Source organism: Oncorhynchus mykiss, chromosome 9 (assembly GCF_013265735.2).
Source record: "Oncorhynchus mykiss isolate Arlee chromosome 9, USDA_OmykA_1.1, whole genome shotgun sequence".
Classification (NCBI taxonomy): domain Eukaryota; kingdom Metazoa; phylum Chordata; class Actinopteri; order Salmoniformes; family Salmonidae; genus Oncorhynchus; species Oncorhynchus mykiss.
Window position 1 is genome coordinate 76,856,977 of NC_048573.1, and position 12,038 is coordinate 76,869,014.

The 12,038-nt window shown below is 43.1% G+C and overlaps 1 protein-coding gene and 1 long non-coding RNA gene across 2 annotated transcripts in view; both read left to right on the forward strand.

Moving 5' to 3' along the window:
* Positions 1-5,706: 5,706 nt before the first annotated feature.
* On the forward strand, positions 5,707-6,863 carry LOC118966129. Its single transcript, XR_005053401.1, has 2 exons — positions 5,707-6,148; positions 6,345-6,863. It is a non-coding gene; the product is annotated as an uncharacterized LOC118966129 (long non-coding RNA).
* A 466-nt stretch (positions 6,864-7,329) lies between these two features.
* abcd1 (ATP-binding cassette, sub-family D (ALD), member 1) overlaps positions 7,330-12,038 on the forward strand; it is a 31,344-nt gene continuing 26,635 nt past the window's right edge. The window contains exons 1-2 of the mRNA XM_036989100.1: positions 7,330-8,522; positions 8,761-8,990. Of these exons, the coding sequence (XP_036844995.1) occupies positions 8,129-8,522; positions 8,761-8,990 (624 nt within the window). The 5' untranslated portion in view covers positions 7,330-8,128. The remainder of the gene's footprint in view (positions 8,523-8,760; positions 8,991-12,038) is intronic.

Here is a 12,038-nt window from a genome sequence, read left to right on the forward strand (position 1 = left end):
ACCTTTAGGCTACTGGTCCAACGCTCCTACTTTAGGATACCTGCTGCCCTATATAAAACCATGCAACCGACAGCTCAGATGCACCTTATAAAGGCAATGTGGTAAACACTGCCTATGTCGTCTCAATCACAAATGACTTTTAAATGTTACAAGCGCTATAACGTGAATCTTTAAATTGATATCCTGTTCTTTGAAACTCAAAACAACTGAAAAAAAAAACTCAAGATAGAAAATGTACTTTGATTTACACAATAATTTCTTTGTCCCATACTTCCTGCTGTTGTCGTGGAGAGGTATGAAGGGAATGTGATTTGTGATCAGAATATTTATAAATGTTTTTTTTTTACATTTTTAAATACAACATGGGGTCATTACTGCAAACATTCTATTATGTTTTTATAATGCGTAGTTTTCCATGAATTGAACCATGAATTGAACCATGAATTGAACCATGAATTGAACCATGAATTGAACCATGAATTGAACCATGAATTGAACCATGAATTGAACCATGAATTGAACCATGAGACCAGCCAGATTAAATATGAAATCAGGTATTGACCATCCTCAGACCAAAAAACTGGACTGGATGAATGGATAAGTATTGCTGGTAAATCTACCTTCATCCATAGCAACAAATCTATGCTGTCTTCTTGACTTTCCTGTTTTAAGTCCATGTCCATCATAATTCAGTCTGGTATTAATCAAGTCACTGTAGCCTGGGAGCCAGTCTGTTTAGTAGCCTGGGAGCCAGTCTGTTTAGTAGCCTGGGAGCCAGTCTGTTTAGTAGCCTGGGAGCCAGTCTGTTTAGTAGCCTGGGAGCCAGTCTGTTTAGTAGCCTGGGAGCCAGTCTGTTTAGCCTAGGAGCCAGTCTGTTTAGTAGCCTGGGAGCCAGTCTGTTTAGCCTGGGTGCCAGTCTGTTTAGTAGCCTGGGAGCCAGTCTGTTTAGCCTGGGAGCCAGTCTGTTTAGTAGCCTGGGAGCCAGTCTGTTTAGCCTGGGAGCCAGTCTGTTTAGCCTGAGAGCCAGTCTGTTTAGCCTGGGAGCCAGTCTGTTTAGCCTGGGAGCCAGTCTGTTTAGCCTGGGAGCCAGTCTGTTTAGCCTGAGAGCCAGTCTGTTTAGCCTGAGAGCCAGTATGTTTAGCCTGGAAGCCAGTCTGTTTAGCCTGGGAGCCAGTCTGTTTAGCCCGGGAGACAGTCTGTTTAGCCCGGGAGACAGTCTGTTTAGCCCGGGAGACAGTCTGTTTAGCCCGGGAGACAGTCTGTTTAGCCCGGGAGACAGTCTGTTTAGCCCGGGAGACAGTCTGTTTAGCCCGGGAGACAGTCTGTTTAGCCCGGGAGACAGTCTGTTTAGCCCGGGAGCCAGTTTGTTTAGCCCGGGAGCCAGTCTGTTCAGCCCGGGAGCCAGTCTGTTTAGCCTGGGAGCCAGTCTGCTCTCCTGCCAACTCTTAATGGAATTGTCATGCCAAACATTTTCATGTTCAGCCAATGACAAGTCGGCAACATCATAAACAGATCTGGTACCAGGCTAATCTCAATTTAATCGACCCTGTCAACATTCCCATAACCCATAGTCTGCAATACATACATTTCTGTTCAGTATTTTCCTGAAAATATTCAATATTGCTTTCCATGCTGTATTCTCATCTATGCCTAGACACTTTTCTAAAAGAGATATTGTGCTATACAGTAGCTACTAAAGCAATCAATCTTTGTTCAAGGACTTAAGAGCGGACCCCATTCAGGTAAAAAAAAAAAAATATATATATATATATATATATATATATATATATATATATATATATATATATATATATATATATATGGTATTGTGACATACACCAGTTGCAACTAAATCCAGTCTGGATCTCTTCATGTGAAACGGAACTGAATCCAGTCTGGATCTCTTCATGTGAAACGGAACTGAATCCAGTCTGGATCTCTTCATGTGAAACGGAACTGAATCCAGTCTGGATCTCTTCATGTGAAACGGAACTGAATTCAGTCTGGATCTCTTCATGTGAAACGGAACTGAATTCAGTCTGGATCTCTTCATGTGAAACGGAATTGAATTTAGTCTGGATCTCTTCATGTGAAACGGAACTGAATTCAGTCTGGATCTCTTCATGTGAAACGGAACTGAATTCAGTCTGGATCTCTTCATGTGAAACGGAACTGAATTCAGTCTGGATCTCCAGGCTAGGCTGAATTGTATTCTCTTTATTCCTCTTTTGCCAAATGCTGCCATGCACTAAAAAAAAGCTTTTCTGCTTCCTCCATTTTGTATTTACAACCAAGCTGCATGACAACAACAATCAATTCAAACTTTTTTTGACAAAGCAAACCAATATTTCCCTCAGGTTACATGATCAATGGGAGTAGTTGTTTAATTATGTTAATGTCCCTACTGTAGTTGAGCACAATTTTTTTTATTTTTTAAATTGCACTTCTCTTGAAAAATTCTATGGATTATTACTGTGAAAGATTCAGAGTTCCTTAAGTAGAACTTCTTGTGACGTGATGCTTCCAACTTCTTGACCAAATAGCTGTGATATGAGCAGCTTACAGCGTGTGGTTTTGTGTTACGTGTGACATGTTGTGACGCACGGCACACAACAGTTGTCTGTATAAATCAACAATGATCACGTTTGACTTCATAACGATGATGTCCAGTTGAACCCGTTTGTGACGTGGTCTGTGACGTGGTCCAGCTTCTCGGTGATGGGTACTGAACATTGAACACCAACACCTGTGTACATAGGAGGTTTCCTCCTGAAAGACATGAGCAGTCGGTGACTACGTCAGATCTAAACATTTGCAACAGGGAGACAACAGCATGGGAGTGCAGACTTGTTTTCTAACGGGCTTTCTCTGAGAAGGAACCTCTATGTTAATCAGACAATACCAAATGTTCTGTAAACACGAGAGTCTGGGAGGAGGTCGCAGCATCATCAGCTACAGAATCCCACCATGTCACAGATACATTATCAGAGTGCTCAGCGTACCTCTAGTCTGACATCAATCACCGTCAACAGATATAAGTTGTTTACATAACATAGAGCATTGAGTCTAGTGTCCCACATAGAACAGACGAGAGTCCCACATAGAACAGACGAGAGTCCCACATAGAACAGACGAGAGTCCCACATAGAACAGACGAGAGTCCCACATAGAACAGACGAGAGTCCCACATAGAACAGACGAGAGTCCCACATAGAACAGACGAGAGTCCCACATAGAACAGACGAGAGTCCCACATAGAACAGACGAGAGTCCCACATAGAACAGACGAGAGTCCCACATAGAACAGACGAGAGTCCCACATAGAACACTGGAAATCATGTGTATTACAGAAAGGAAAAACATACATACATATAAACATTTTGTTACGTTACAGCCTTATTCTAAAATGGATTAAATAAATAAAAAATCCTCATCAATCTACACACAATACTCCAAAGCAAAGCAAAAACAGGTTTTTAGAAATGTTTGCAAATTTATAAAAACAAAAATGCCTTATTTACATACGTATTCAGATACTTTGCTATGAGACTTGAAATTGAGCTCGGGTGCATCCTGTTTCCATTGATCATCCTTGATATGTTTCTACAACTTGATTTGGAGTCCACCTGTGGTAAATTCAATTGATTGGACATGATTTGGAAAGGCACACGCCTGTCTATATAAGGTTCCACAGTTGACAGTGCACGTCAGAACAAAAACCAAGCCATGAGGTCGAAGGAATTGTCTGTGGAGCGCTGAGACAGGATTGTGTCTAGGCTTGGAGTTTGCCAAAAGACTCAGAACATGAGAAACAAGATTCTCTGGTCTGATGAAAACAAGACTGAACTCTTTGGCCTGAATGCCAAGTGTCACGTCCGGAGGAAACCTGGCACCATCCCTACGGTGAAGCATGGTGGTGGCAACATCATGCTGTGGGGATGTTTTTCAGAGGCAGGGACTGAGAGACTAGTCAGGATAGAGGGAAGCTGAACAGAGCAAAGTACAGAGAGATTCTTGATGAAAACCTGTTCCAGAGCACTCAGGACCTCAGACTGGGGAGAAGGTTCAAGTCCCAACAGGACAACGACTCTAAGCACATTATAATCCATTTTAGAACGCTGTATGGTTACAAAACACACGTTGTTGCATGTTCTTTCCGCAAACTGTCATAAACATGAAGCACCCAGCTTCTATCCAATCAAATCAACATTGACATTATCCCACCCCTGGTTAGACACTATTGGCTCAAGAAGCCAAACGTAACACAATATCTGCCAATTGAAATCTTTTGTCTTGCCCATTCTTCCTCTGAATGGCACACATACACAATCAATGTCTCAATTATCTCAAGGCTTAAAAATCCTTCTTTAACCCCATCTCCTCCCCTTCATCTACACTGATTTTTAAGTGGATTTAACAGGTGACATCAGTAAGGGATCATATCTTTAACCTGGAGATTCACCTGGTCAGTCTACGTCATGGAAAGAGCTTAATGTTTTGTACACTCAGTGTATATAATGATTATATGTACCAATTGGGTGATGATTGTTTTATAAACTCTGCCATGATGTGTTGTAGCTGTAGGCCTAACAGCACAAACATCACTAGACCGACACATTCCTCTCTTGCTAGGTGCATAATTAAAGGGGAATTACACAAAAAACACTCTATTTGGCAAGGGGGGGAGGGGGGGGTTCCAGACTTCAAAAATGGTGTTCTGATGTGATTGAAGCATTGACATGGACTCAGATCCTCGTTGTTTCTCTATGAATCATTGTAATATTGATCAGAAGAAGAAAAACAATTCCCAAACCAGGAAAAATAGAAAACGGAGAAAACAGAATTCAGGAAAATACTAAATATAGTTTTAATAGGGTCCCCCCCCCCCCTTGGAGTTGGTTATTAACCATGACTTTACCAGGTATGTTGACAGAAAACACATCTGTTGTACACCAAGGACCCAGGGAAGAGTTGCAGGGGAGATATGAGAAGAATGTGCCTATTTTGAAAGCAATAAAATAAAAAAAGTAGCTTGCGAAAGGTTTCATTTTTTTTTGTATTTTTTAAAGTAGCTCTCATGCTAGAAAAGGAGACTGTTTTATTATGGCAATGCAATTTCCCCCCTTGTTTTCTTTCCTTGAGGTTGTAAATTACATTATCCTCCTCATTATCTACTTGGATTATTATGGACCATAATGAGGAGGAAGCCAAGGGAACGGCTTTCATTTCTAAATTACTCTTTCGTTCATTTTAGCAACAAGGACTGGAGGCAAAACGTGTATTTGACCTACGAGGAGGCTAAAGATGTCTCTTCAACTTCTACTTTTCTTCTTCTGTGGTTGTGACTATGGACTTCTTCTTCTGTGGTTGTGACTATGGACTTCTTCTTCTGTGGTTGTGACTATGGACTTTTTGATGGACTTTATGAATTGTTATTTTGCATAGCAATGAATGCACCCTGTAAAAAAAAAAGATATGAAGCTTTTTCTATCTTTGTCATTTTTTTGGCCATTTGTACTGCTTTTTATCTGATCTCACATAACTTTCTGAGTTATTCATATGATTCAAATGAGTTATTCATATGATTCAAATGACAAATAAATTTTTCTTGTATGAATGCTGTAAATGCTGTTTTTATTAAAGTGATTGTTAACTGCAGCATTCTGACTGAGTGGTCTGGTAGCCTACCACACGATCTGTTAACTGCAGTGTGAGTGGTTTCTTTTTGTTTATAGGGCGAGTGGGAGCACTAGGTGATGATACCTACATAAGAACGCCATAACACAGTACATTTAAAGTCAGATACTATTTTCCATTGTGGTCCCTATTGTTGTTATTATTATTGATAACATATACTGTTAGGCCTACAATGATACATTACATAGACATATACAGTTACCCTCGTGATACACTAGCACAGGTGGCCGCGCGGTTAAACACTGCTTCCCATTCATTTCAATGGAAGGAAAGCGGTGAGAAGCGGAGAGGGCGGTGTGAAGGTGGCGTGGGAGGCGGTGACAAAGTACACTTTTCTCGGCGGGCGATGACCAATCATATCGAATGGTTTCCATGACGAATTAGACCCAAGGCTTGGAGACTTTCTTCAAGCAAAGATGGCTGACAAAAAATACTAAGGATGGAAGCAAATGTTAGTAATTATAATGTCATAAAAAATCATGCAAAACATGTACAGTTGACAGGAATATGTAGAGACAAACGATTATGCATTTGTTTTTATCATAAAGTTAATTTACAAAAATCGCGATTTTGCAAGCTAGCTGACCAGCTTTATGGGTGTCGTGACATGAGTATGACATTGTAATTCTGGTTGTTTAATGTTTTAGGGACTGAAACAACCAGCAAACCAGGCTGCCATCTGGTGAAACAGTGGATATAAAGAATCTAGCTAGCTAAAGAATTTACTGCAAATTGAATGTACAATTTTGTAAGATTGCCTTGCTGATATTTGCCATGTAAGATAGATGAAAAAATGTAGCTAGCTATGTTCTTGCTTATTGTGCAGTGGAGGATAAAAATACCTGTATGCCCACGGATGTGTAGCTAGCTATCTATTCGATCTGTGTATGGACCCAAACGTTTGGTATACATATTAGTTCAGAACCTAGCTATGAACCTCAGCTAGCATAGCCAGCTGTATCAACTTCAAAACAGCCCGAATGACATTAATGAAGCCTATCGATTGAGTAGAATATAATATAACTTTATGCCAAGGATGCAAGTCGAATATACATGTAGTTATTACCATGCATGAGATCCCCACATTGTAGCCTGTACATTTAATGTATTCACTGATCATGTACTCTACCTTGGCAAATAAAGTGCTGTTCAGGTATGAAAACTCAGAGGAGGGCCTGGTCTGGTTGAATTGAAAAATACCTGCCTTAGTTTAGTTTATTCATTGATACAAGGATACTCATGAGCAGGATATCAGAAGTACATGTGAACGGATATGAGCTACTATCCGGAATATTGTGCGCATGTAAACATGGTCATTGTTAGAGAGGCCACTAGAGTATCTGGCCAATATAATGGATCATCTGTTGCTGCACGGATTACTGGCTGGAGCAGTTCCATCCTCTCAGGTCCCCAGATCCGTGCAGTGCTCTGAGGGAATTTGAATGACTGACTGATTTTTGTTTTTAGTAATATGCTTTTCGGGATGTTTGAGGAAGTTAAAAGTGATGTTTTTTCCCCCCCCTTTTCAATTATGCACCCCCCCCCTTTTTTTGTTTTCCTGTAGCCAGTAGTGGGCGGCAATACTCCTTTTTAGGGTTGTAGTCTGCCCTAAAACCCAACCGAAGAAGAAGAAGAAGATCTGCGCCAATCACTGAGTTATAAATAAGCGGTGCCAATCAAGCCATTATATCATAGAATAAGAGGAGTCCATGTTGAATAAGACTTCTGCATCTGATGCAAGACATTGTCAAACATTACTAGAGCAGTTTGACTGTCGACGTCGGGGGTTGTTTCCCCCCCCCAGAAGGTCACCTTCCTAGCTAGCTAGCTACTACTGGACGGGTAACGTTATCCAGCCAGTGATATGGAAGTTGGGGGCAGACAAAAAGTTTCCGCTAAAGTTAGCATGCTAGCTAAGTAGCTTAGGAAGTGTTTTTATTTTTTCCCCTTCATTTCAGTGAGTGTTGTTCGTCTGTAAATACCTCTCGTATGAATATATGGATATAATATATAGCTAGATATCAACGTTACCGCTATGCTATGAGAGAGCAGGTTTCATCTCTATCACGGCTTTCTAGCTTTCCTGGTTGTTAACCGAAGTAACCTAGCTAGCTAAGGTTAGCGAGCAGTAGTACTGCGTATGCGATGGCTTGTCTATCGGCATTTCTGTTTCGCTTGAAAGAGGTTGGTTCATAGTTGCTTTAACTGGCTAAGTGAATGTTATAGTTGATTGCGTTTTTGTTATGCTTGCAACGTTAATGTGAAATAGCTAACTATCATTGAATAGGCAGCAAGAAGCACCTTTTTAAGTTATAAGGTTGTAGCTATATAGAAGAGAGGTCATCGTGGGATTAACGTTAACAGGTGTTTCAGTTGGAAGAGCTCAGCTGTATTTGGCTTTATTAAAGCCGCGTGCTAACCAGCCTTCACAATGTTGGTAATGTATGAAAAGCTTCCCGAGCAACTCAAGAAAACCTCCCATGCCAGAAAAGCAGTTATCCTTCTCGTCGCTGCCTATGGAATCAAGAAACTCTACCCCTACTTATGGGCTAAACTCAGGAAGAATGTCGGGGGTACACCGCTCCCAGTTCCCCCCCTAAACTCTAACGGGGTGCTACTGGAGGGGTCAGAGAAACAAGGAAAGAAGAAAAGTAGTAACTCGCCGGCTGTGAACCAGGAGTTTCTGAAGAGGCTAAGTCACCTGCTTCGTATCCTGTTTCCCCAGCTGTTCTGTAAGGAGTTGGGTCTGCTGGGGTTCCACTCCCTGGCTCTCATCTCCAGAACCTTCCTCTCTATCTACGTGGCCAACCTGGACGGCATGATAGGTAGGTAGGACAGACATTGAATGTTGCTGGTTCGAATGACCAGTCTGGGTAGATGAACTGGCAACCCGGCAGGTGGCTGCTTTCAGATTCCAGGTACTATGCTCTTGCCGTTGTGCTCTTGAGCAAGGCACTTAACCCCTGCGACTGTGTTGTCTGAGGCTGTTGGGAGCAGAGCAAAAGTAGAATATCCGTCTTTGCAGATTGGTGTACTAAATACATCTCTATCCTCCTCTTGCAGTGAAGACCATTGTGAAGAAGGACCCCCAGGCGTTTGTGTGGGAGTTGACAAAATGGCTGCTCATTGCTGTCCCGGCCACCTTTGTGAACAGCGCTATCCGTTACCTAGAGGGACAGCTGGCCCTGGCCTTCCGCACGCGCTTGGTAACCCACGCCTATAAGCTCTACTTCAGCAACCAAACATACTACCGCGTCAGCAACATGGACGGACGCCTCGCCAACCCAGACCAGGTGTGTGTATGGGGGGGGGGGGGGGTCTAGCCTTTTCGGGGGCCCTATGTAAGATTTGGTTGCGGGCAAAACATTTTAGTGTACGTTTTTTTTAAAGTTCATTTACAGTAATTCTACACATTTTGACACGGAGAGAAAATATTGCAGTTGTAAAACATGCTTTTTGGAGTTCTACACATTTTGCCATGTGGCGGAGGGAAATGTAGCAATTTATAACACATTTTGCCATGTGGCGGAGGGAAATGTAGCAATTTATAACACATTTTGCCATGTGGCGGAGGGAAATGTAGCAATTTATAACACATTTTGCCATGTGGCGGAGGGAAATGTAGCAATTTATAACACATTTTGCCATGTGGCGGAGGGAAATGTAGCAATTTATAACACATTTTGCCATGTGGCGGAGGGAAATGTAGCAATTTATAACACATTTCATGCAATCCTACTTAATTTGCTATAGGGCACAGATTTTTTTGTTGAAGTTTTAAAGCAAATTTCCTGCAATTTTGCCATGACTAATACCTTGTTAATGATATCTGAATGAGAGTGACTAACTAAATCAATGGGAACCCCCTGAAGGTCAGGGCCCCTGGGCACGTTCCCTGTGTCATGTAAGAAATCTTACCAGTGTGAAATAGTTTCCCATCGTTCTGATTGTGTTGTGATTGACGTCATGTTGTAAAACAAAATTCACAGCGTGAAAAATGTTCCCATGTCAATAATTGCACGTTTGGATGGCTGAGCTCCTGCAGATGTTTCTCACACCCCCTCACCCTTGATTTAGCAAGCTTACTGGCCTAATTAGCTGTAAACTGATCGAGATGGCTTTAACTTATGTGGCTAGCTAGCTAACAAAATATATGAGCTGTCATTCGAAAAAGTAGCGCCCAAGTCTTTGCAATCGCAAATAATCTCTCACCCAAACCCTTCAGCACTTGGTGACAAGATCATTGATGCTTGACTGCCTTCTGACCTTAACAAATAATGTCCATAAAGTCACGTAGGTTATACCCACACTCTCTGCCAGCTGTTGGCCAGAGCGCATCAGCTATTACCAGACTCGCTAAATAACGCATCTCTTTTTGGTGAGAGATTCATTGGTGTAAAATGCAATTGGAAACCCATTGACTTTTTGTTGTGTACTTTAACCCCTTTCTCTCCCTAATTTCATGATATACAATTAGTCTGGTCTCATTGCTGCAACTCCCATACGGACTCGGGAGAGGTGAAGGTCGAGACCCGTGCGTCCTCCTAAACACGACGTGCCGCACTGCTTCTTGACACAACGCGCTTAATCCGCAAGCCAATGTGTCGGCGGAAACTCCGTACACCTGGCGACCTTGTCGGTGTGCATTGCGCCCGGCCTGCCACGGGAGTCGCTAGAGCGCGATGGGACAAGAACATCCCTGCCGGGCAACCCCTCCTCCTATCTCAGACGGCGCTGGGCCAATTATGCGCCGCCCCATGGGCGGCTTCCGGTCATGGCCGGCTGCGACAGAGCCTGGACTCGAACCAGGACCTCTAGTGGCACAGCTAGCACTGTGATGCAGAGCCCTGAGGCCCCCTCCCTGAGGCCCCCTCCCTGAGACGGAGCCTTTTATCTGCAACATGTCAATTTGATGGAAACATCTCTTGGGGAAAAAAACACATTTTGTTTTTATACAGATTTTTGAATATTTACATTCAAACCTGTTGCTAATTGGATGGACGCCTAGCTAGTGACTGACATGGCAAGCTAATTGGATGGACACCTAGCTAGTGACTGACATGGCAAGCTAATTGGATGGACACCTAGCTAGTGACTGACATGACAAGCTAATTGGATGGACACCTAGCTAGTGACTGACATGGCAAGCTAATTGGATGGACACCTAGCTAGTGACTGACATGACAAGCTAATTGGATGGACACCTAGCTAGTGACTGACATGGCAAGCTAACTGGATGGACACCTAGCTAGTGACTGACATGACAAGCTAACTGGATGGACACCTAGCTAGTGACTGACATGACAAGCTAACTGGATGGACACCTAGCTAGTGACTGACATGACAAGCTAACTGGATGGACACCTAGCTAGTGACTGACATGGCAAGCTAACTGGATGGACACCTAGCTAGTGACTGACATGACAAGCTAATTGGATGGACACCTAGCTAGTGACTGACATGGCAAGCTAATTGGATGGACACCTAGCTAGTGACTGACATGGCAAGCTAATTGGATGGACGCCTAGCTAGTGACTGACATGGCAAGCTAATTGGATGGACGCCTAGCTAGTGACTGACATGGCAAGCTAATTGGATGGACGCCTAGCTAGTGACTGACATGGCAAGCTAATTGGATGGACGCCTAGCTAGTGACTGACATGGCAAGCTAATTGGATGGACGCCTAGCTAGTGACTGACATGGCAAGCTAATTGGATGGACGCCTAGCTAGTGACTGACATGGCAAGCTAATTGGATGGACGCCTAGCTAGTGACTGACATGGCAAGCTAATTGGATGGACGCCTAGCTAGTGACTGACATGGCAAGCTAATTGGATGGACGCCTAGCTAGTGACTGACATGGCAAGCTAATTGGATGGACGCCTAGCTAGTGACTGACATGGCAAGCTAATTGGATGGACGCCTAGCTAGTGACTGACATGGCAAGCTAATTGGATGGACGCCTAGCTAGTGACTGACATGGCAAGCTAATTGGATGGACGCCTAGCTAGTGACTGACATGGCAAGCTAATTGGATGGACGCCTAGCTAGTGACTGACATGGCAAGCTAATTGGATGGACGCCTAGCTAGTGACTGACATGGCAAGCTAATTGGATGGACGCCTAGCTAGTGACTGACATGGCAAGCTAATTGGATGGACGCCTAGCTAGTGACTGACATGGCAAGCTAATTGGATGGACGCCTAGCTAGTGACTGACATGGCAAGCTAATTGGATGGACGCTTAGCTAGTGACTGACATGGCAAGCTAATTGGATGGACGCCTAGCTAGTGACTGACATGGCAAGCTAATTGGATGGACGCCTAGCTAGTGACTGACA